This window comes from Oncorhynchus tshawytscha, linkage group LG21 (genome assembly GCF_018296145.1).
Source record: "Oncorhynchus tshawytscha isolate Ot180627B linkage group LG21, Otsh_v2.0, whole genome shotgun sequence".
Lineage (NCBI taxonomy): Eukaryota > Metazoa > Chordata > Actinopteri > Salmoniformes > Salmonidae > Oncorhynchus > Oncorhynchus tshawytscha.
In genome coordinates this window covers 3,385,666-3,412,276 of record NC_056449.1, presented here as the reverse complement: position 1 = coordinate 3,412,276, position 26,611 = coordinate 3,385,666, and the positions used below count along the sequence as shown (strand labels likewise).

Genomic DNA, 26,611 nt, shown 5'->3' with positions numbered 1-26,611 from the left:
CCAACACATTGGCATCCAGTCTTAAGACACTCTGCTTCAGAGGCAGCATTGTTGAGTCTTGGGGTCACTTTGACCATGGAAGCCAATGTTCCCCCCGCTCTCTTTCTCCCTCTCCTCCTCTCTTTCTATGGCAGCCCAGGCTCATGCTCAGAGCCACCTGTCAAGCTAGTGTTGGTTCAAGGAGTTGACCGTGAAATCAGACGTCCGTATGCGCATCAGAGTGGCTCCCTTTGGCTGCTGCGTGTGGCTGTGGGGTCCTGTAGTCGGGGGCTGATAGTCATAAAGGCTTGTCTATGACGGATACACCTGTACGGGGAGATAACAGAGGACTTCATTCTTCAGATCAGAAGGTCCCGAGTTTGGATGCATGGACTAGCATTTGAATAGGGGGTATGAAAGGTCAAAGGTGAAAGGTTACCTGCATAGCTTCGGCCGTTGCTCATGTTGGTGGGGATGAGGCTCCACTTGTCTGTGGCAGGGTTGTAATACTCCACTGAGGAGAGGTTACACGAGCCGTCGTCTCCTCCGATCACATACAGCAGGCCGTTTATGGCACACACTCCTGCACGAACACGGGGGAAGAGGTTAGAGACACGCACACACACTATGCCCAAATATTCTGCATTTCATGGTCTCTAGTGTGTGTGTGTGTGTTAGGCTACTTACCGGCGTTCCTCCGACACATGTTCATGTCGCACACTTGTTTCCAGGTGTTACTAGGGGGATCGTACACCTCCACACTCTTCCTCACCAGGGGCCCGTCGTGGCCACCCGCCGCATACAGCTGCCCGCTCAGCACCCCAACACCTACAAACACCACCGCACACACGTCTAGTTAGATCTCTTCACACATAAACACGCTACAGATGTTCGCCAGCCATAACTGTAGTCCACCCGCAAGCTGGAGCTAAGTATCAGCTCCAGTAGTTCTCTTGTGAACAGCACCCTCTACCTCTATGGCAGTAATCTCATTTCAGTGGTCATTCGGTTTAGATCGCTGCATACTAGGGTTGGGTGATGTTAACCTTTGTCCTATCGTGATTATGTACCCATACAAAATTGTGATGCATACGAATGCAACTGGACGAATCGTGACAACAGTTTATGATGAAAGCCTGGGCAGAGGCTAAGCACTAGCAAATCTTTTCTAATATTCCTTTCTGGTGGAGAAGAACAGAGTTGTGTGTGTGTGTGGGGCGCACCTGGTGGAGTAGTGACTATCCGTAGTGAGCTAGGTTATAGGTCTCCATCATGGGCTGGATAGAAGTAGTCTACCGTCTTCAGAACTGGATAATAATTGCTTTATTTGCCTCATAAAATAATAGAAAAATAAATAATATGGGTTGTTCTCTCTCATAAAGCTATGATTGAGAATAGCCTATGCTATAGAGACTTTAATTCTTGTTACTCTTGAAAGCCACAACTTTAGGACAACACCTTCGTGGGTTAGAATATTTAGACTGTAAGCTACTGTTCATAACTGTATGACTTGTATGATATGCCTAGTAGGAGGATAATTTATTGGCCATTTTGTTTTCAACCTCACATGGAGGGTTTTTCCCGGGCCCGCACAGATAACTTCTTTCTTAATAAGCTTCAATTTGATTGAACTTGTCATTCGGTTTTTCTACAGGCTACTGATATAGCTTTTTCTCTCTCATTATTCGTCCCCTGGCTACCTTGTGTTTTTAGGCTATTCAAATAACTTAGAACTCCATTAGATTCATTGTTTGATCGGGGGAAATCCATGCATAAAACGATGTAGTGTAGCCTTCTGTCATATTCATAGCCTATCGAATTGAGAGAGAAGAGAATATAGGCTACATTTTTCATTAAGCAGCTAGTCAATATAGTTAAGGAGTCTCTGTTATTAACAAAAAATGCTTTAAAATGTTTAGGCTACAGCCTACAGCCTAACAGAGAAACAATATTTTCTGACTAGACATTTGGAGCTGCTTTGGTGGAATTCTTCGCTCTGTCTGGCTCTTGCGTTCTGTAGGCTATATAACGTACTTATTGAACATAACGATGTCGTCACCATCGAAGATGGCTGTCAATTATCGGCGTTATTGTAATATCGCCCAACCTTAACATATGCTCATGCAGGGAAAACATTGCTTGTAGCGCATTAAAACCAGATTGGGTGAATATTGAGTTGTAGGTATTGATATGGTGGTGCTGTTCCCTCACTGCTCCTGCTGCCAGCTAGTTAGTTAGCAGTGTAGTCCTGGATGGACCCAGGCAGCATCACCAGGGATCAAGGGGCTGCATTGTGTTGGTGCTACTTCCTCTGCCCAGCTGAGCAGACTGCACAATGAGCACAGGAGACTCATTCACACTCGCAACAACATTGACTGAGAGACACAGAGACCCTCTCACAATACCAAAGTTACCAGAACGAGAGGGAAAATACACAACGGCGCTCTTGAAAAAGAGAGACGCACAGCCACCATCGCAAGAGAATATGATTTAAAAGACATTTCCTATTTCCAGGAATCTCTGTAGGTAGTAAATGTCACTGTGTGAGGTTAGTTGAGGTCTAGAAGCCCATTATAACTCATATGCACACACACAGTACCAGTCAAAAGTTCAAACGCATTAAGGGAAAAAAAATTATACAAATTAACAAGGCACACCTGTTAATTGAAATGCATTCCAGGTGACTACCTCATGAAGCTGCTTGAGAGAATGCCAAGAGTGTGCAAAGCTGTCAACAGGGCAAAGGGTAGCTACTTTGAAGAATCTCAAATACAGTTACTGCATGATTCCATGTGTGTTATTTCATAGTGTTGACATCTTCAATATTATTCTACAATGTAGAAAACAGAAAAAATAAAAACACTTGAGAGAGTAAGAGAGAGAGTAAGAGAGTGAGAAAGAGTGTAAGAGAGAGAGTAAGAGAGAGAGAGAGAAAGAGAGAGAAAGAGAGAGAGTAAGAGAGAGAGTAAGAGAGAGAGTAAGAGAGAGAGAGAGAAAGAGAGAGTAAGAGAGAGAAAGAGAGAGTAAGAGAGAGAGTAAGAGAGAGAGAAAGAGAGACAGTAAGAGAGAGAGTAAGAGAGAGAGAAAGAGAGACAGAGAGTAGTGGGTCAAAAGTGTACATACACTAAGTTGACTGAGCTTTTAAACAGCTTGGAAAATTCCAGAAAATGATGGCATAGCTTTAGAAGCCTCTGGTATGCTAATTGACATCATTTGAGTCAATTGGAGGTGTACCTGTGGATGTATTTCAAGGCCTACCTTCAAACTCAGTGCCTCTTTGCTTGACATCATGGGAAAATCAAAAGAAATCAGCCAAGACCTCAGAAAAAAGATTGTAGACCTCCACAAGTCTGGTTCGTCCTTGGGAGCAATTTCCAAACACCTGGAGGTACCACATTCATCTGTACAAACAATAAGTATACAAATATAAACACCATGGGACCACGCAGCCGTCATACCGCTCAGGAAGGAGACGCGTTCTGTCTCCTAGAGAAGAACGTAGTTTGGTGCGAAAAGTGCAAATCAATCCCAGAACAACAGCAAAGGACCTTGTGAAGATGCTGGAGGAAACAGGCACAAAAGTTTCTATATCCACAGTAAAACGAGTCCTATATCGACATAACCTGAAAGGCCGCTCAGCGAGGAAGAAGCCACTGCTCCAAAACCACCATAAAAAAAGCCAGACTACAGTTTGCAACTGTACGTGGACAAAAAAAATCGTACTTTTGGGAGAAATATCCTCTGGTCTGAGGAAACAAAATAGAACTGTTTGGCCATAATGACGGTCGTTATTTTTGGAGGAAAAGGGGGAGGCTTGCAAGCAGAAGAACACCACCCCAAACGTCAAGCACAGAGGTGGCATCATCATGTTGTGGGGGTGCTTTGCTGCAGGAGGGGCTGGTACACTTCACAAAATATATGGCATCATGAGGTAGGAAACTTATGTGGATATATTGAAGCAACATCTCAAGATATCAGTCAGGAAGTTAAATTGTGGTCGCAAATGGGTTATCCAAATGGACAATGACCACAAGCATACTTCCAAAGTTGTGGCAAAATGGCTTAAGGACAACAAAGTCAAAGTATTGGAGTGGCCGTCACAAAGCCCTGACCTCAATCCTATAGAAAATTTGTGGGCAGAACTGAAAAAGCGTGTGCGAGCAAGGTCTACAAACCTGACTCAATTACACCAGCTCTGTCAGGAGGAATGGGCCAGAATCACCCAACTTATTGTGGGAAGCTTGTGGAAGGAAGGTTACCCGAAAAGTTTGACCCAAGTTAAACAATTTAAAGGCAATGGTACCAAATAATAATTGAGTGTATGCAAACTTCTGACCCACTGAGGATGTATGAAAGAAATAAAAAATTAAATAAATCATGCACTCTACAATTATTCTGACATTTCACATTCTTAAAATAAACTGATGATTCTAACTGACCTAAGACACGGAATTCTTACTAAGATTAAATGTCAGGACTGAGTTTAAATGTATTTGGCTAAGATGTATGTAAACTTCCGACTTCAACTGAATGCATGCATGCATGTATGACAAATGCTCTCCATCCAACCTCACTGAGCTCGAGCTGTTTTGCAAGGAGGAATGGGAAAAAATTTCAGTCTCTCGATGTGCAAAACTGATAGAGACATACCCCAAGCGACTTACAGCTGTAATCGCAGCAAAAGGTGGCGCTACAAAGTATTAACTTAAGGGGGCTGAATAATTTTGCACGCCCAATTTTTCAGTTTTTGATTTGTTAAAAAAGTTTGAAATATCCAATAAATGTCGTTCCACTTCATGATTGTGTCCCACTTGTTGTTGATTCTTCACAAAAAAATACAGTTTTATATCTTTATGTTTGAAGCCTGAAATGTGGCAAAAGGTCGTAAAGTTCAAGGGGGCCGAATACTTTCGCAAGGCACTGTACATACATACCACACACACATACACTCAGCAAAAAAAGAAACGTCTCTTTTTCAGGACCCTGTCTTTCAAAGATAATTGGTAAAAATCCAAATAACTTCACAGATCTTCATTGTAAAGGGTTTAAACACTGTTCCCCATGCTTGTTCAATGAACCATAAACAATTAAAGAGCATGCACCTGTGGAACGGTCGCTAAGACACTGACAGCTTACAGACGGTAGGCAATTAAGGTCACAGTTATGAAAACTTAGGACACCAAAGAGGCCTTTCTACTGACTCTGAAAACACCAAAAGAAAGATGCAAAGGGTCCCTGCTCATCTGCGTGAACGTGCCTTAGGCATGCTGCAAGGAGGCATAAGGACTGCAGATGTGGCCAGGGCAAAACATTGCAATGTCTGTACTGTGAGACGCCTAAGACAATGCTACAGGGAGACAAGACGGACAGCTGATCGTTCTCGCAGTGGCAGATCACGTGTAACAACACCTGCACAGGATCGATACATCCGAACATCACACCTGCGGGACAGGTATAGGTTGGCAACAACAACTGCCCGAGTTACACCAGGAACGCACAATCCCTCCATCAATGCTCAGACTGTCCACAATAAGCAGAGAGAGGCTGGACTGAGGGCTTGTAGGCCTGTTGCAAGGCATGTCCTCACCAGACATCACCGGCAACAACGTTGCCTATGGGCACAAACCCACCCACGCTGGACCAGACAGGACTGGCAAAAATGGCTCTTCACTGACGAGTCAAGGTTTTGTCTCAACCGGAGGTAATGGTCCGATTCGCATTTATCGTCGAAGGAATGAGCGTTACACCGAGGCCTGTACTCTGGAACGGGATCGATTTGGAGGTGGAGGGTCCGTCATGGTCTAGGGCGGTGTGTCACAACATCATTGGACTGAGCTTGTTGTCATTGCAGGAAATCTCAACGCAGTGCGATGGGAGAAATAACAGTGAAGACATCCTCCTCACTCATGTGGTACCCTTCCTGCAGACCCATCCTGACATGCCCCTCCACCATGACAATGCCACCAGCCATACTGCTAATTCTGTGTGTGATTTCCTGCAAGACAGGAATGTCAATGTTCTGCCATGGCCAGCGAAGAGCCCAGATCTCAATCCCATTGAGCATGTCTGGGACCTGTTGGATCGGAGGGTGAGGGTTAGGCCCATTCCCCCCAGAAATGTCCGGGAACTTGCAGGTGCCTTGGTGGAAGAGTGGGGTAACATCTCACAGCAAGAACTGGCAAATCTGGTGCAGTCCATGAGGTGGAGATGCACTGCAGTACATAATGCAGCTGGTGGCCACACCAGATACTGACTGTTACTTTTGATTTTGACCCCTCTTTTGTTCAGGGACACATTATTCCATTTCTGTTAGTCACATGTCTGTGGAAATTGTTCAGTTTATGTCTCAGTTGTTGAAACTTATGTTCATACATGTTAAAATGCTGAAAATAAAAGCAGTTGACAGTGAGAGGACGTTTCTTTTTTTGCTGAGTATGCATACATACATACATACATACATACATACCGATTGTTACGAATTATTTCAGACAGATTATTTCACTTATAATTCACTTTATCACAATTCCAGTGGGTCAGAAGTTTACATACACTAAGACAGGGAATTTTTACTAGGATTAAATGTCAGGAATTGTGAAAAACTGAGTTTAAATGTATTTGGCTAAGGTGTATGTAAACTTTACTTTATTTTAAGAATGAGGATGAACCAGATTTGTGGAGGTCTATAATTTAGTTTCTGAGGTCTTGACTGATTTTTTTTTATTTTCCCATGATGTCAAGCAAAGAGGCACTGAGTTTGAAGCTTGAAATACATCCTTAGGTACACCTCCAATTGATGTCAATTAGCCTATCAGAAGCTTCTAAAGCCATGACATCATTTTATGCAATTTTCCTAGCTGTTTGAAGGCACAGTCAACTGTGTGTGTAACTCAATTATTAGTGTATGTGTGTGTGTGTGTTATTAGTGTCAATTAGTGTATGTAACTCAATTATTATTTGGTAGCATTGCCTTTAAATTGTTTAACTTGGGTCAAACTTTTCGGGTAACACATGGTTGATGATATTACTAGTTTATCTAGCTTGTCCTGCGTTGGATATAATCAATGCGGTGCCTGTTAATTTATCATCGAATCACAGCCTACTTCGCCAAACGGGTGATGATTTAACAAGCGCATTCGTGAAAAAAAGCACTGTCGTTGCACCAATGTACCTAACCATAAACACCAATGCCTTTCTTAAAATCAATACACAAATATATATTTTTAAACCTGCATATTTAGTTAATATTGCCTGCTAACATGAATCTATTTTAACTAGGGAAATTGTGTCACTTCTCTTGCGCTCTGTGCAAGCAGAGTCAGGGTATATGCAGCAGTTTGGGCCACCTGGCTCATTGCGCACTGTGTGACAACCATTTCCTCCTAACAAAGACAGTAATTCATTTGCCAGAATTTTACATAATAATGACATAACATTGAAGGTTGTGCAATATAACAGCAATATTTAGACTTAGGGATGCCACCCGTTAGATAAAATACGGAACGGTTCCGTATTTCACTGAAAGAATAAACGTTTTGTATTCAAAATGATAGTTTCCGGATTTTACCATATTAATGACCCAAGGCTCGTATATTTCTGTCTGTTTATTATAATTAAGTCTATGATTTGATATTTGATAGAGCAGTCTGACTGAACGGTGGTAGGCAGCAGCTGGCTCATAAGCATTCATTCAAACAGCACTTTCCTGCGTTTGCCAGCAGCTCTTCCCTGTGCTTCAAGCATTGCGCTGTTTATGACTTCAAGCCTATCAACTCCCGAGATTAGGCTGGCAATACCATAGTGCCTATAAGAACATCCAATAGTCAAAGGTATATGAAATACAAATGGTATAGAGAAATAGTCCTATAATTGCTATAACTACAACCTAAAACTTCGTAACTGGGAATATTAAAGACTCATGTTAAAAGGAACCACCAGCTTTCATCGTTCTCATGTTCTGAGCAAGGAACTTAAACGGTAGCTTTATTTAATTTTTTTACATGGCTCATATTGCACTTTTACTTTCTTCTCCAACACTGGGTTTTTGCATTATTTAAACCAAATTGAACATGTTTCATTATTTATTTGAGACTAAATTGATTTTATTTAGGTATTATATTAAGTTAAAATTAAAATGTTCATCCAGTATTGTTGTAATTGTCATTATTACAAATATATATATAAAAATCTGCTGATTAAATCGGTATCGGCTTTTTTGGGTCCTCCAATAATCGGTATCGGCGTTGAAAACTCATAAATCGGTTAACCTCTAATACATACAACCCTATACCACATATCGTACAGCTCCATTACACATTCCATAGATTCCCTGGACTTAAAGTCACAACACTCCCATAGCTTATGTTTTCTCTGTGGACACTGATGATGCGAGTGTAGCACAGGAGGTTGGTGGCACCTTAATTGGGGAGGATGGGCTCATGGTAATGGCTTGAGCGGAATTGTATCAAATACATCAAAACACGTGTTTGATGTCAATCCATTCGCTCCCTTCCAGCCATTAATATGAGATGCCTCCTGTGGAGTGCAGTGTGTATGTAGGCCACTGAGAGGTGGCACTGCATACTTCCCGAGACAGAAGCTACTGTTGTGTCTGTGAGGAGGACAAGAGAGGGTTGTTGATGCTGAGGTCTGGTCTGTACCTGCTCCGCTACGTCTGGTGCTCATGTCAGCCATGTAGCCCCACTGGTTACTGACTGGGTTGTACTCCTCCACCGTGCTGAGACACTGGCGCGACGCCCCATCGTAGCCGCCCACCGCATACAGCTTCCCTGTACAACACAACACACACCCACTGAGGAATACAACAAGGAACACGTACAAAGAGATGCTGAATGGACACCCACTGCCAGAAACACAACACCCCCACTGATAAATACACAAGCACAGATACACACAGAAGCTCTATATAGACACTGAAGCACTCACACACACTGATATACTGTAGACAGACAAAATGAGAAGTTCACAAATAGCACTGTTGATACACACACACACTGTTCTTCTCTTACCATCTACCACTCCCACTCCGACGCTGCTGCGTCTCGTGTTCATGGGAGCAACAAACATCCACTCATTGGTCTTGTAGTTGTAGGCCTCCACTGACGACAGGCCTGAGATGGAGGGAGGGAAGGAGGGAGAGGAGAAAGCTCTAATGTACTGAAAGCAGGACACAATACTCAAATGAAATGAGGCCCAACACTAATGCTCTCTCCTCTCTGCTCCAGTGTATCAGTATAATCAGATGCGGTTGGGGTGACATCACCACTGTGTCTAACCATACAATCTAGACATTAATTCTGGAGGCACTACTGCGCCCTGCTCCATTTAGTCACACTGTAACACACTCAGCTGCCCCTCAAAGGCCTGCTGGAACACTTAGAAAACACACAAATCTTGGGACAGTGGTGACAAAAAAAAAAGGGGGGGGGTTAAGAATAGGTACCTGTGCTCCCGTCGAAGCCCCCACGGCATAGAGCAGGTCCCCCAGCACGGCCGACCCAAGGGTGCTGCGTCGCTCTTGCATGCTGGGAACTGTAGTCCACTGGTCCCTCACCCCGTCATACACATCCACCGTCCTGACTCGCAACGAGCCGTTGAAGCCTCCCACCGCATACACCCTCCCTGCCATGAACACCACACCTGATAGAGAGAGAGAGAAAGAGAAAGATATTGGCATAAATCTCTAATCCCTGCCTATTAGTGCATACATTAAAGCAGGCCTATTCAATTGGCGGCCCGTGGGCCGGATCTGGTCCATTTATCAATTTTAAAATGGCCCTTTGATCAATTCTGAACATGAATAAAAAAGAATCAACGAGAAAAGGGCCATGTTTAGTTCCAAAAAGAGCCCTAGTTCAATATTCTCCAAATGGAAGAATCTGTTATGCATCACTATATTGGATTACTCTAATTTTGTATCCTTCTGCTCGGCAGGATACATTCTGAGTAAGAATTTCAGATTAGTCCCGTGAACCGGGTAGTGCAGCGGGTGACCCCCTTAAATAGCTGCCGCCGCACTACTCCCACCTCTTTCTTTTCTCGGCTCATTCCAAAGATGATTAGCTTGGTAAGGGCTCTATGTTAGAGTCTATAAGGGCAGAAGTATACCCACAGCTATTCAATAACTTGGAGCAGCTAGCCTCTCCATCAAGGTGCTTTGTAGTCCCCCCACTCAGTTTGGCTTGTGCCATCTCGTTTGGGTTTTGTCCTTGTATTTAGCCTCTTAGTGATCCCTTCACGCGCCAATCCCGTTAGCAGGATCGATTTGACAACATCCAGTGAAATTGCAGGGCGCCAAATTCAAACTACAGGAATATCAATATTCAACATTCACGAAAATATAAGTGTAATACATCAAAATAAAGCTTAACTTAATCCAGCCGCTGTGTCAGATTTCAAAAAGGCTTTACGGCGAAAGCAGACCATGCGATTATCTGAGGACAGCGCCCCGCATACAAGCACATGAAAATCATTTGCGACACAAAGGTGCGACACAAAAGTCAGAAATAACTATATAATAAATGCCTTACCTTTGAAGATCTTCTTCTTTTTGCAATCCCAAATGTCTCAGTGACACAATGAATGGTCGTTTTGTTCGATAAATGTTCCCAAAATGTCAATTTATTTGGCGCGTTTAATTCAGAAATACACCGGTTCCAACTCACCCAACATGACTACAAAGTGTCTAATAAGTTACCTATAAACTTTCAAAAAACGTTCCTAATCCAACCTCAGGTATCCTAAAAAGTAAATAATTGATCAAATTCAAGACGGGATAATCTGTTTCCAATACCGAAGAAAAATAACACGGAGCACGTTCCTGTTCACGCACACCAAAATAGTAGGGACCTTCAGAGTGACACATGGAATGAATAGCACTACTTCTTCATTTCTCAAAAGAAAAACATCGACCAATTTCTAAAGACTGTTGACATCTAGTGGAAGCCATGGGAACTGCAACCAGGTTTCTCATAAATAGGGTTTCCCATAGAAAACCATTGGGAAATCCTATGACCTCAATTTTTTATTTTCCCCTGGATGGTTTGTCCTCGGGGTTTTGCCTGCCAAATCAGTTCTGTTATACTCGCAGACATTATTTTAACAGTTTTAGAAACTTTAGAGTGTTTTCTATCCAAATCTATCAATTATATGCATATCCTAGCTTAGTAACAGGCAGTTTACTTTATCCTAGTAACAGGCAGTTTACTTTGGGCACACTTTTCATCCGGACGTCAAAATAATGCCCCCTAGCCTTAAGACTTTACTTGTGACAGTGGTTCGTCCTTTAAAAGTTGCAGCGTACTGCGGCATAGTGCCGCAGAATTCTATGACACGTTATTTAAGTGTGAACCACTGGTACCATTAATGCTAGTTTGACCACCAGAGGGCATCTTTGAAAAGCATATTTGATAGCCTTCAATAGTGGCTGTACTGGAGAATTTAAAACCTTTTTTTTGTAAGAATATAGTATATGGGACTGATTAAGAAATGTTGCTTAATTAATTAGATTAATATTATGGTGTTTCTTTACCAAGAAAAACCCTCTGTGTTTCCGTTAGGATGGAATGGAAAATATGGCGCTGTACAACGTGACGGTTGGGTGTACAGTACTGGGCTATTTAGCTAAAGAATCCTCATATCATGTGGGCATGCGGGAGATCGGGGTTCAATTCTCTGATGGGGAGTTAGGAATAGGCTGTCCCTGTAAATAAGAATTTGTTCTTAACCGACTTGCCTAGTTAAATAAAGATTACACTATAATATCCTAATTCAAGTCTAACCAATACCCAAACAGAGATTCAGTGAAAATAAAAATCTAATTGATTTATCAAGACCAGTCCCCGTGCTTGTCTCAGAGCAGTGCATAACATTGCAAAGAATAGTTGTAGGCTATTGCTTCAAATCCTACTGCTTCTAACTTCAATATGCTCTTTAAATAAATAAGACCTACACCACATTACTCAACACTGATGAGACTCAAGTTGCCTACGGTAGGCCTACAGTATATTGAAAAATGATGACGTCTCTCTGACAATAATATATTTAGAGCACTGGAGGATATTTCTGTAATTCAGTGATATTTATTCCCATAGTATTTTCTTATGGATCCACTAAATAAACATTGGCATTTTGAAATAATATTTTTATAATTATTTTATTAACGAAAGTATAAAAATGCCATTATTAGTTACACTGTTATAGTTTGAACGTGCAGACTGGCACTAAGAAAAGAACAGCAGGAACGTTTCCCTAGTCAACGCCATTATTAGTGCAATGCCCCTTAAAGTGTTGCCAGTGTGGGGGGTCCATCACCCCCCACCCCCACCCCCTCCCTTCCCCATGGGCCCGGCTCTGCGGCCCATCCAGTGCCATCTGCCCTCGTGCCTTGAACCTTGCGGGCTTTCAGTGGATACAGCTGGAGAACTGCAAGGCAATCCCATTGTGCTCCACTCGGGAGCCAAATCAAATCAAATCAAATTTTATTTGCCACATACACATGGTTAGCAGATGTTAATGCGAGTGTAGCGAAATGCTTGTGCTTCTAGTTCCGACAATGCAGTAATAACGAGCAAGTAATCTAACTAACAATTCCAAAAAAAACTACTGTCATACACAGTGTAAGGGGATAAAGAATATGTACATAAGGATATATGAATGAGTGATGGTACAGAGCAGCATAGGCAAGATACAGTAGATGATATCGAGTACAGTATATACATATGAGATAAGTATGTAAACCAAGTGGCATAGTTAAAGTGGCTAGTGATACATGTATTACATAAGGATGCAGTCGATGATATAGAGTACAGTATCAACGTATGCATATGAGATGAACAATGTAGGGTAAGTAACATTATATAAGGTAGCATTGTTTAAAGTGGCTAGTGATATATTTACATCATTTCCCATCAATTCCCATGATTAAAGTGGCTGGAGTAGAGTCAGTGTCATTGACAGTGTGTTGGCAGTAGCCACTCAATGTTAGTGGTGGCTGTTTAACAGTCTGATGGCCTTGAGATAGAAGCTGTTTTTCAGTCTCTCGGTCCCAGCTTTGATGCACCTGTACTGACCTCGCCTTCTGGATGGCAGCGGGGTGAACAGGCAGTGGCTCGGGTGGTTGATGTCCTTGATGATCTTTATGGCCTTCCTGTAGCATCGGGTGGTGTAGGTGTCCTGGAGGGCAGGTAGTTTGCCCCGGTGATGCGTTGTGCAGACCTCACTACCCTCTGGAGAGCCTTACGGTTGAGGGCGGTGCAGTTGCCATACCAGGCGGTGATACAGCCCGCCAGGATGCTCTCGATTGTGCATCTGTAGAAGTTTGTGAGTGCTTTTGGTGACAAGCCGAATTTCTTCAGCCTCCTGAGGTTGAAGAGGCGCTGCTGCGCCTTCCTCACGATGCTGTCTGTGTGAGTGGACCAATTCAGTTTGTCTGTGATGTGTATGCCGAGGAACTTAAAACTTGCTACCCTCTCCACTACTGTTCCATCGATGTGGATGGGGGTGTTCCCTCTGCTGTTTCCTGAAGTCCACAATCATCTCCTTAGTTTTGTTGACGTTGAGTGTGAGGTTATTTTCCTGACACCACACTCCGAGGGCCCTCACCTCCTCCCTGTAGGCCGTCTCGTCGTTGTTGGTAATCAAGCCTACCACTGTTGTGTCGTCCGCAAACTTGATGATTGAGTTGGAGGCGTGCATGGCCACGCAGTCGTGGGTGAACAGGGAGTACAGGAGAGGGCTCAGAACGCACCCTTGTGGGGCCCCAGTGTTGAGGATCAGCGGGGAGGAGATGTTGTTGCCTACCCTCACCACCTGGGGGCGGCCCGTCAGGAAGTCCAGTACCCAGTTGCACAGGGCGGGGTCGAGACCCAGGGTCTCGAGCTTGATGACGAGCTTGGAGGGTACTATGGTGTTGAATGCCGAGCTGTAGTCGATGAACAGCATTCTCACATAGGTATTCCTCTTGTCCAGATGGGTTAGGGCAGTGTGCAGTGTGGTTGAGATTGCATCGTCTGTGGACCTATTTGGGCGGTAAGCAAATTGGAGTGGGTCAAGGGTGTCAGGTAGGGTGGAGGTGATATGGTCCTTGACTAGTCTCTCAAAGCACTTCATGATGACGGATGTGAGTGCTACGGGGCGGTAGTCGTTTAGCTCAGTTACCTTAGCTTTCTTGGGAACAGGAACAATGGTGGCCCTCTTGAAGCATGTGGGAACAGCAGACTGGTATAGGGATTGATTGAATATGTCCGTAAACACACCGGCCAGCTGGTCTGCGCATGCTCTTAGGGCGCGGCTGGGGATGCCGTCTGGGCCTGCAGCCTTGCGAGGGTTAACACGTTTAAATGTCTTACTCACTTCGGCTGCAGTGAAGGAGAGACCGCATGTTTCCGTTGCAGGCCGTGTCAGTGGCACTGTATTGTCCTCAAAGCGGGCAAAAAAGTTATTTAGTCTGCCTGGGAGCAAGACATCCTGGTCCGTGACTGGGCTGGGTTTCTTCCTGTAGTCCGTGATTGACATACATACCTCTTGTGTCTGAGCCGTTGAATTGAGATTCTACTTTGTCTCTGTACTGGCGCTTAGCTTGTTTGATAGCCTTGCGGAGGGAATAGCTGCACTGTTTGTATTCAGTCATGTTACCAGACACCTTGCCCTGATTAAAAGCAGTGGTTCCAGGACCAACATATATTGTCCTGCTAATAACATGGTTAATAATATATCTGTGTGAATGTCCAATGAGCTTTTATAAAATTCTAAACGAATGATAATAAATCGCTTTGTTTAAAAAATAATATTTGGGAGATGATTTCATTTTCAAATAACATAAAATGAGCAAGAAAAAGGCCATTCTTGAACATGGGGTGAGACATTGTGACTAACTTATTATTTGGAATAATTTATTTCAGTTTTTAGAGGGACAGAAACCAAAAAACTACAGCTTGAGTCTACTGGACAAGGATGGCACGGGTATTGAACCAGCATCTGTAGCAACACAGCTTGCACTGCTATGCAGTGTCTTAGACCGTTGCGCGACTCAGGAGCTGTACAGCGTGACTGGTCAGGAGTAGCCTACACTACTACAGTAAGAGCAAAATAATCCTAACTAAATAAAATAAAAACCTTAGTGTAACAACAGTTTTAGTAAGTAATACCGAAGTCGTGCACAATTACCAGTTTCTATTTAGGTTTATGTCACCCATTCATTGTCAGTTAGTGACTCAGTAGGACCCAAAAGCATGATCAGTGCTCTAACTCCCCCTTGCGCTGGTCTGGAGCAATGAAGTGGTGACACAGGGTACTGTACTAAACCACAAATTACCTCTAAATCCCACAGCATAATCACACAACTTTTAGTGGAGCAACTACTGTACCAACCTGGGCGATACCCGGTTTGGTCAACCAGTATTACGGAGCTGAGGGTTTGTCCTAGTTCTGTGTCTTGTCTGTCCACTGGAACCCTCCCGGTGGAGCCTTCGGGCTTGGGGACCACACCTAACCCCGCAGGATCGGGAGTCTGTGTATGTTTCGCTCTGGCGGGCTTGCAGTTCTCCCCGGAGAATGAGTCACGTGTCCCTAGGTACACCACACTTCTCCCTCACAGGGAGCAGCCATCTTGCCTAGACTCTTGTGTGTTCCACAGTGAACGAACTATGCAGTAGCTAGCTTAACAAGAGGAGACCACTGCAGGACTAAGCACACTCTTAACATCCTGACAACACCCCCACGTATAGTACAATAAACTAACGTGGCGTGAGTTACAGCCGACTCACACGTACAGTGCATTCGGAAAGTATTCAGACCCCTTGACTTTTTCCACATTTTGTTACATTACATTATTCTAAAATGTATGAAAACATTTTTTCCCTCATCAGTCTACACACAATACCAAAGCAAAAATATATTTTTATACATTTTAGCAAATATATAAAATATTCTGAACTGAAATATCACATTAACATAAGTATTCAGACCCTTTACTCAGAACTTTGTTGAAGCACCTTTGGCAGCGATTACAGCCTCGAGTCTTCTTGGGTATGACGCTACAAGCTTGGCACACCTGTATTTGGGAAGTTTCTCACATTCTTCTCTGCAGATCCTCTCAAGCTCAGGTTGGGATTGGGAGCATCGCTGCACAGCTATTTTCAGGTCTCTCCAGAGATGTTCAATCGAGTTCACGTCCGGTCTCTAGCCGGGCCACTCAAGGACATTCAAAGACTTGTCTCGAAGCCAATCCTGAGTTGTCTTGACTGTGTCCTTAGGGTCGTTGTCCTGTTGGAAGGTGAACCTGCACCCCAGTCCGAGGTCCTGAGTGCTCTGGAGCAGAGTTTCATCAGGGATCTCTCTGTACTTGCTCCGTTCATCTTTCCCTCGATCCTGACTAGTCTCCCAAATCCCTGCAGCTGAAAAATATCCCCACAGCATGATGCTGCGACCACCATGCTTCACCGTAGGGTTGGTGCCAGGTTTCCTCCAGACTTTACACTTGGCTTTCAGGCCAAAGAGTTCAATCTTGGTTCCATCAGACTAGAGAATCTTGTTTCTCATGATCAGAGTCCTTTAAGAACCTTTTGGAAAACTCCAAGCACATCCAAGGCTGTCATGTGCCTTTTACTGAGGAGCAGCTTCCGTCTGGCCACTCTACCATAAAGCCCTGATTGGTGGAGTGCTGCAGAGATCGTTGTCCTTCTGGAAAATTCTCCCATCTCCACAGAGGAACTCTGGAGCTCTGTCAGAGTGACCATCGTGTTCTTTGTCACCTCCCTAACCAAGGCCCTTCTCCCCAGATTGCTCAGTTCGTCCAGGCAACCAGCTCTAGGAAGAGTGTTGGTGGTTCCAAACTTCTTCCATTTAAGAATGATGGAGGCCACTGTGTTCTTGGGGACCTTCAATGCTGCAGAAATGTTTTGGTACCCTTCCCCAGATCTGTGCCGACACAATCCGGTCTCAGAGCCCCAAGGACAATTCCTTTGGCCACATGGCTTGGTTTTTGCTCTGACATGCACTCTCAACTGTGGGACAGGTGTGTGCCTTTCCAAATCATGTCCAATCAATTGAATTTACCACAGGTTGACTCCAAGTTGTTGAAACATCTCAAGGATGATCAATGGAAACAGGAAGCACCTGAGCTCAATTTCGAGTCTCAAAGCAAAGGGTCTGAATACCTATGTAAATAAGGTATTTCTGTTTTTTATTTTTAATATATCAAATTTAAAAAATGTAAAACCTGTTTTCGCTTTGTCATTATGGGGTATTGTGTGTAGATTGATCAGGCAAAACATTTCTTTAATACATTTTAGAATAAGGCTGTAACGTAATAAAATGTGGAAAAAGTCAAGGGGTCTGAATACTTTCCAAATGCACTGTATAAGCAAAGATTGAGCTAACGTGTGAGTTTGTGTGCTCTGCCCCTCCTCCCACGATCAGGCAGTTCATACCCAATTCACGTCTCCTTTCCTTCAGTCTCATACACTAAGGCTGGTACTGTAGGTCTATAGTATCTGACTTATACAGTATTGCACAGTATAGAGACATAGTAATATCCCACTGTTGGCTTCACTTTCACAGAGAAACAAAATAACTATTATTGTGTTTCATTGTGAGAGATGTGGGGTACCCCTGCCTACGGGGAAGCACACTCTGCCTGCATGACCTGTCTTGGGTTAGATCACGCACGGAGAGTGGTTAGAGAACCCAACAGTTGTTTGTTCTGCACCTCCTTTGGAGAACACATGCCTGGAGGGGATGAGGGCCCCAGTACAGTACTACCCATCTGAAGACCATATTCCCCCCTCTGAGGTGATGAGTCGTCGCGGCAGCACCCCTTTGGCCACTTTGGGGGCCCCCTTCAAACTTAGTACGGCTGAGGAGTTGATCTGCCTCAAACGTACGGCGAAAAGCCTGCGGGAGGAAGTGAATGCTTTATGGGGCATTCGGCGATGCCCTCTCTCCGCGCTACAGACGAGTTGGAGTTGGGTGACAGTGCTTCAGTGTTCCGAGCACATCAGGGATCGACCCAGTCCACAGCGCTATCTGTAGCTGGGAACACTGCTACAGAGGCACCCCCGGTGGTGAAGGAAGCAACACGGGAGCTTTTAGCAAGAGTGGCTATCGCCCTGGAAGAAGCACCATCTGAGCGGCTCCTTATCCCCATCTGCCCCCAGCCTCCCTGACAAGGAGATCATTGGCAAGGTGCCTCGCCTCAAACCAGGACCTGAAAGAGTAAGTGATGAACGGCTGCAAAGCACAGGCCCAAAGGGCAAACTGGGAGATTTAGGTGGAGTCTCCCTGGGTACTGGGCACAGTCCTGGGGGCATACAAACTCCAGTTCTAATGCCAAACGCCCTCCTACAGGGGCATCTGGGTCACCTCGTGGCACGCCGGTTGGAGATAGCCTCGCTTCTGAGCAAGGACACAATCAAGAAGGTAGAGCCACTAGAACAGCTGGGTGCGTTCTACTTCAGGTATTTCATAGTGCCGAAAAAAGGACTGCAGCTTTCGGACGATCCTGGACCTGCGCGGCCATGTTTAAAGGAGCTCAAGTTCAAGATGCTCCCGAGACGACCATGGTTCAGCCTCCTGTTGTCCCTCCTCTCTGGGACCCAATGGCAGCTGCTGCTGAGACCCGACCTGCTCTCTCAGGCTCGAGGGACCCTCTGGCATCCAGACACACGCAGCCTTCAGCTTTGGGCTTGGCCCCTGAGAGGCGTAAATTGGGAAAGTCTAGGCATTCAGGACAAAGTGGTTAACAAGTTGCAGAATGCCAGGGCTTCCTCCACTAACGTGTCATATCAAATGCGGTGGGGCATATTCTGTACTTGGTGTGAGGGTCATAATGTTACCCTCGAGTCGTGTGATGTACAAACGGTTTTACACTTTTTACAATCACTGCTAGATGCGGGTCGAGCGTCATCTACTTTCAAAGTGTATTTGGACAGATGGGCATCCAGCACTTTTGCTAGGTACTATCAAGTCAATGTTGCTGCCGCAAACAGGTCGGGATGGATGTTGGGTGTTGCCTCCACTTCGCTGGAGGGGGATAGAGGCACACGGCAACCATGACTGCCCTGAGCTCAGCCCTACGGGATTTTGCTCGTCTGGCCATGCCTAGTTCACCGATTAATATGTGTGATACCAGATTGGAATGTCCAATATAGTGCTACATAATGAAGGTTACATATCTAACCACGGATATGCGAGCTATTGGATCACTCTAATCCTCTTGTCGGTGATCTACGGCGTCTAGAAAAGGACACGAGGAGGGAGTAGTGCGGCGGCAGCTGTTTAAGGGGGCCAGCCACAGCACTACCCAGTACATGTGACTAATCTGAAATTCTTAAACAGAATGTACCCTGCCGAGCAGAAGGATACCATATTGGAGTGATCTAATAGCTCACGTAACCGTAATTACATACGTAACCTTTGTTTTCCTGTAGTCCCGCCCATTAAGTGCTGTCAATCAATATCATCCAACATAGCAGTTACAGCCAATAAGAACTGCTAACAGGGGTACAGGGTCTGTCTGCCCGCCTATCTGCTCTTTCACCGCAGATGAGATCACTACACTGCCTGATACACCAGAACGTGCTTTGCACTTAAATCAGCAGTGAGTTAAAAAACACTATGGACTCAGTTATGGCCAATGTTCCCTCTAAACTGCGGGCGTGTGCGCGGCTCCCCTCGGATTGCCGCACAGAAGAAATATGAGCCTGAGCAAAGAAGTATGACATTAAACTTCATTCAATGTTCCACAGCTTTTCCCTTTAGTTAACACTATGAATGTTTCGCTCTACTGTGGGGAAAAAAAATAGGTTTCTTGCATCAAAAGGTAATAATTCTCAAGAGAGCAGCCTATGAGAGCATCCTAACCAGGCTGTATAGCGCAATTGGCCCAGCGTCTTCCGGGTTTAGCCGGAGTAGGCAGTCATTGTAAATTAGAATTTGTTCTTAACTGACTTACCTAGTTAAACAAAGGTTTTTTTTTTTTTATTACAAAAAATGTGAGCTTAGGCAGGAGATATTTGCTTTTCTCCATGATTGCCGCCACAAGAAAGCCAACACATGTCTAGCAAATGATTGATGAGGAGTTCGTATCAGATGGGGGTGTTTTCAGTGACATCTTCATTCAATTGAATGGACTTCATTTGGGACTACAGGGGAGGGATAAAACAGTTATTCACATGACTGAAAAAATAATAATTTATTTCTCTATATAAAGTAGTTTATTTTCTCCTCTGATTTTAGCCCCCAAAAAACACTACATTTCTCTACACTGCGCAACTATATTCAGTCATCATCAGTACAGATCAATGTCAACATTTTTAGACAAACTGAAAGCTAACTTTGCAATGAGATTTGATGAGTTGAAGTCCCCATTGAGCTGGTGCAGTTTATTACAGGAACCTGTTCTCTACTGATGCGCTGGGAGAGAGCCTTCTCCACAAAAACTAATCAACTGAGATATGCTGTGCATAAAAGGTTTCTGTGTGTAAATGAAAACAAAAGATGAAGTTATGTACGTAAAACGAACAGGAAAGTAAAAAAGAATGAATGTGATCCAGGTCAACTGCGTTATAAGTACAAATGCGTTCCATTGTTTAAGCAATTTGATGCACAGAATTAGGCTAATCTTGAAGCACTTAAAATTCACTCTAAGTTCATTTTTATTTTATTTAAATAAAAGTGCTTTATAAGATTATAATTATAATGCATTGTTTTTATACCGGTTTTAGGAAGAGTAATCCCATGTAAAAATGTCCCTGTAAATAACCTTCTTCCAATCTGGCCCCCATAATACAATAGCTGAATAGCCTTGCAATAAAAGGCTTTTAGGTTTCCCCAGCAGACCAGAAATGTCAGAGGGGAGTGTGTAATTTCAGAGGTAGTAGAGACCAGAGTGTGTTTACCTGCTCGACAGCGTCTGGATGGCAGGTCAGCAACCTGGTACCAGCGGTCCTCCTTGAAGTCATAGCACTCCACACTGCGGATGGCTTTAGGAGCCTGACCACCCACCACTATCATCACCTAACACACACAACAAGAGGGCTCCTATTTAGCTACGTAACAGTGTGTGTAACAGTGTGTGTATAAATAACAGTGTGTGTGTGTGTCTGTACGTGTGTGTATATGCGCGCATATGTGTGTTGTCTGACCTTGGGCAGGCTGATAGGCGTGCGTGGGCGTGTACGGTCAGTCTTGATCAGGTGGCGCTGATCAGAGGGCAGGAGGTGGTACTTCATGGCCTCTATCAGGAAGTCCTTGCAGATGTTGTTGTTTTTGATCAAGGCCTCCTCCTCCACTATCTACTCCACGGACACAGCACAGTGAGCACACACAAAGTACAGACAGGAAGACAATAGAGCCACATGAAACAAGCACAATGTGTACAATATTTGTGTACAATGTGTACAATATAACATCTCACAGTATGATTTCTATGCTGGAGAATTTGGGAGCTTGATTCATTATTAATGCTACGTGAAAAAACAAGATGAATGGTGGTGATGAGTGTGACCCACCTGCACCAGGTAATCTCTGGACAGTAGTGGCAAACGAACGTGCTCCATCAGCTTTGGCATGTGCTCTAGACGAGCTTCCTTGTTGTGTTTTATCCATGCAACCATGGCCTCAAACACCTGAGAGAGAGAACACAGAGTTAATTACATTTACGGGGGAGGACAAGAACTGGATCTAACCGGTGCTGTGACTCCCCTCTATCTGAACACACAGACAGACAGCCATCTGCCATATCTCTCTCTCTCTAGCTCATCCAACCTGCTCCGTTCCCTGAAGATAGATAGGATCAGAACCGTGATTGAAGAGACAAGAGACAGGGGCAGAGACATTAGAAACAGGGCTGGTGTCATGTTGGTGTGGGTTGGCTTTGCTTTGTATGCACATTAGCAAGTGGAGCATGAGGCCTGGAGTGGGTTGGTCAGCACTGGCAGCAGCTCTCTCTCCCTCTTTTATTTTTAATTTTTAATTTTACCTTTATTTAACTAGGCAAGTCAGTTAAGAACAAATTCTTATTTTCAATGACTGCCTAGGAACAGTGGGTTAACTGCCTGTTCAGGGGCAGAACGACAGATTTGTACCTTGTCAGCTCGGGGGTTTGAACTTGCAACCTTCCGGTTACTAGTCCAACGCTCTAACCACTAGGCTACCCTGCCGCCTCTATGGTAAGTCACTCTGGCGGGGATCAGGCTGTTTGTGACATGGCTGTCCTCTACTACAGCAGGAGTGAGTCGTGAGGAGTCTGTTGTTATGGTGAGTGTCGTCTGAATAAGACCAGGAGGAGAGAGCTTGAGAGCCTGAGCTAATTCATAGCACAGATAGTAGAGTTCCTGGAATGCACTTGTCTTGCATAGTAATTGGAAGTGAAGTACTCTTCATAGGATAGGATAGGTTAGGATAGGAGCCTGCAGTGTGTGACTGAACAGAACAGAAGCAGAGGGAAGTTTGGGATGTTCTGGTGGCTGACCTTCTCCTCTGTGGACACGGTAAGTTTGTCGCTGGAGATTAGACTGCACACCTGCTGTAGAGACAGGCCCATGAACTCCTCTCCCAGCATCACCTCTGAGAAATGCTGCTCTGTTAAACAAACACAAGCACATGGTTAAGCAACACAACTAGGCTTCTCACAGAATGTTACACCCCTGAGAAATGACAAAGGTCATCAGCATATGGCCAGCAAGCTCCAGTAGTTTACCACGTCTCCACAATGTAAGGTCAAATTTGATATACTCAGTCTTGACAGCTAGCTGGGATACTGGGCTTTAGAAGAAGAATGTCCATGCAAAACAGGACAAGGGTAATATCTTCTAACAGTAGTCTTAATCAAGAACTTCCAAAGGTTTTTTTCTGGATAAAAATGGGTGTGGTGGTGGGCGTGGCAGGGGGTGTGGTAGGGGGGCATGGCAATGAGCGCGGTCGGCCGTCGGCAAAGAATTTAGAGCCCCCATTCTTGGCACTGTAGAGAATTTTTTGAAATTCCACAAGTTTCTCCATGGAGCTGAGAATATATTTAGCCGTTTTAAAGCGGATTGCAGTTTTAAAGCGAATTTCCTACAATTCTACACATATACAGTGCCTTGCGAAAGTATTCGGCCCCCTTGAACTTTGCGACCTTTTGCCACATTTCAGGCTTCAAACATAAAGATATAAAACTGCATTTTTTTGTGAAGAATCAACAACAAGTGGGACACAATCATGAAGTGGAACGACATTTATTGGATATTTCAAACTTTTTTAACAAATCAAAAAACGGAAAAATTGGCCGTGCAAAATTATTCAGCCCCTTTACTTTCAGTGCAGCAAACTCTCTCCAGAAGTTCAGTGAGGATCTCTGAATGATCCAATGTTGACCTAAATGACTAATGATGATAAATACAATCCACCTGTGTGTAATCAAGTCTCCGTATAAATGCACCTGCACTGTGATAGTCTCAGAGGTCCGTTAAAAGCGCAGAGAGCATCATGAAGAACAAGGAACACACCAGGCAGGTCCGAGATACTGTTGTGAAGAAGTTTAAAGCCGGATTTGGATACCAAAAGATTTCCCAAGCTTTAAACATCCCAAGGAGCACTGTGCAAGCGATAATATTGAAATGGAAGGAGTATCAGACCACTGCAAATCTACCAAGACCTGGCCGTCCCTCTAAACTTTCAGCTCATACAAGGAGAAGACTGATCAGAGATGCAGCCAAGAGGCCCATGATCACTCTGGATGAACTGCAGAGATCTACAGCTGACGTGGGAGACTCTGTCCATAGGACAACAATCAGTCGTATATTGCACAAATCTGGCCTTTATGGAAGAGTGGCAAGAAGAAAGCCATTTCTTAAAGATACCCATAAAAAGTGTTGTTTAAAGTTTGCCACAAGCCACCTGGGAGACACACCAAACATGTGGAAGAAGGTGCTCTGGTCAGATGAAACCAAAATTGAACTTTTTGGCAACAATGCAAAACGTTATGTTTGGCGTAAAAGCAACACAGCTCATCACCCTGAACACACCATCCCCACTGTCAAACATGGTGGCGGCAGCATCATGGTTTGGGCCTGCTTTTCTTCAGCAGGGACAGGGAAGATGGTTAAAATTGATGGGAAGATGGATGGAGCCAAATACAGGACCATTCTGGAAGAAAACCTGATGGAGTCTGCAAAAGACCTGAGACTGGGACAGAGATTTGTCTTCCAACAAGACAAAACATAAAGCAAAATCTACAATGGAATGGTTAAAAAATAAACATATCCAGGTGTTAGAATGGCCAAGTCAAAGTCCAGACCTGAATATAATCGAGAATCTGTGGAAAGAACTGAAAACTGCTGTTCACAAATGCTCTCCATCCAACCTCACTGAGCTCGAGCTGTTTTGCAAGGAGGAATGGGAAAAAATTTCAGTCTCTCGATGTGCAAAACTGATAGAGACATACCCCAAGCGACTTACAGCTGTAATCGCAGCAAAAGGTGGCGCTACAAAGTATTAACTTAAGGGGGCTGAATAATTTTGCACGCCCAATTTTTCAGTTTTTGATTTGTTAAAAAAGTTTGAAATATCCAATAAATGTCGTTCCACTTCATGATTGTGTCCCACTTGTTGTTGATTCTTCACAAAAAAATACAGTTGTATATCTTTATGTTTGAAGCCTGAAATGTGGCAAAAGGTCGCAAAGTTCAAGGGGGCCGAATACTTTCGCAAGGCACTGTATATAGGTCCATTATCTGGTTTTAGCCCTTTGAGTCCTCTGAAACCATTTTTCCATCCCGAAAATATATATTTTTAAATTATAATAAAATTACAATTTGGACTTAGGTGACCGGAAAAAAAGCTTAGGCGGCCTGCCCAAGGATTAGATTACAGTGGCAGAAAGTAGCCTATCATAAATGCCAACTTTGTACAGTATAGGGTTATGACGAAACCAGTATCACAATACAATAAAAGAAGTATGGCAAGGAAAGAAAACCTGAAGCGGGAAACAAACATCATTATGTTGTCATCCAGTTACATTTGTTTAGTTTTCAAGCTACAGCACACAATATTTGACATAAAGCAGGTTTTTGAAGATCCAAAGAGTTTGGTCTGCGCCACGGTTAAATTTTTGCCATGGAAAATCGAGTATTGAGATTCTGGTTTTGCCACAACCCTTCTGCAATTTGCTTTTTAACTGCCTTCTGACCAAGACAGAGGCCAGTTTCTCCATCCCCTCCCCTAATTCCCACATGCTCTGCCTGTTGAATCCTAGAAGTGAGGTGGGAGTCCACTCACCAGCATAGGCATGGGACTGGTTGAGGAGCTGTGTGCATGTGTGGAGGTCAGCAAAGGCTCGAATGCCCAGACAGTTGGTGGAGTGCAGCTGGCTCTGCAGGAACTCACAGCACACCTGCCTCACGTCCATCAGCTGCAGGAGACTGGCTGCAGGCAGGAGTACCTACAGAGACACACCTTAGGTCAGAACACAGAGCAGGAGACACTATAGACATAACAGACATCTAAGCAACCCACAAAAGGGAGAGAGAGAAAAGAGAGAGCAGGCCCCATAAAAGACACAATCATCAGGACAACTAATAGAATACACAGTAGCAGGGAACAAATCTCATTGTGCTTGTTTTTCTAATGCCAAGCAAATCTCCATGTTTTTATTTAGAACTCAGAGGATTTTAATATTATTGAACGGTTTGAAGAATATTTTGGAGGCAGACTCATTCCAATTTAATTCCAGTGTTAGAGTTAATACCAAAGCAGAAGCCAAACGAAACAGAGGCCAGACTCAGAATGGACAAAGGGCCGGAAACAGCCAAATATTTACTAGGATAAGGGCTTAAACTGGGAAAACCACAAAACAAGGACAGCAAGGATTTACAGGGGAACTCTGCATCCCTGGCTGTTTCTCAGACTTTAACCGGACAACTGGAATAATATGTACTGGTGGTATATGTTGGTCAATTCTAAAGGAGCCATTTGGCTTCTCTGGTTTATTAGCCTCCATCCTGCCAGTCTGTTGGTACTATTGTGTGCTTTAACAGGCAGCCCAGCGCTCCCATTTGCCCACATCCCCACGCAGTGCAAACACATAGAAACTGGGTCACTTAGCTCAGCTCTTCTTTGAAAAGCCCTGTGATTATTCATGTTTTTGCCTGTTGCCCTTAGGTCTGAACAGGGAGCTACAGGCTGACTATTATAGTGGGTGTTTTACGCAGCTGTGGTCCACACATTCTGAGAGAGCCCACACAGAAAGTACTGTAGCACCACACACACACAATGAAAAATGATCCAGTCTTATGACGAGACTTGGATGCCATTCTAAAACATACACACACACACACGTCTAAGCAGGCATGTTGCAAACACAGAGGATTTCCCCTCGCTCCATGCACATTTCCTGAGCTAATAATAACAGGAAATACCCTGCCTGCTGAAACACTGGCCTCACCAGCAAGGAAGGAGCAGACTGTCAACGCAGGAGAAAGGGAAAGGCCCGGGTAGGTGGAGACAATTCTATGCCACTTAAACAGCCAGTAAATTTTAAGAGTCCAATGAAGGAATACAAAAGCAACATGAAAGGATCCATGGAATCCAATGCTGTACTCGGTTTAACTTGGTTGAGACACAGATGGGGACGCTG

The 26,611-nt window shown here is 44.1% G+C and overlaps 1 protein-coding gene across 1 annotated transcript in view; it reads right to left on the bottom strand.

The window, feature by feature from the left end:
• Positions 1-26,611, bottom strand: part of LOC112220728 (kelch-like protein 3) — a 33,552-nt gene that overhangs the window by 2,301 nt on the left and 4,640 nt on the right. The window contains 12 exon segments of the mRNA XM_024382583.2: positions 1-306; positions 419-562; positions 667-807; positions 8,637-8,765; positions 9,006-9,107; positions 9,440-9,463; positions 9,466-9,636; positions 20,895-21,012; positions 21,141-21,290; positions 21,507-21,623; positions 22,469-22,578; positions 25,255-25,417. The exon segment at positions 1-306 is cut by the window's left edge and continues 2,301 nt beyond it. Coding sequence (XP_024238351.2) covers positions 278-306; positions 419-562; positions 667-807; positions 8,637-8,765; positions 9,006-9,107; positions 9,440-9,463; positions 9,466-9,636; positions 20,895-21,012; positions 21,141-21,290; positions 21,507-21,623; positions 22,469-22,578; positions 25,255-25,417 — 1,398 coding nt within the window. The 3' untranslated portion in view covers positions 1-277.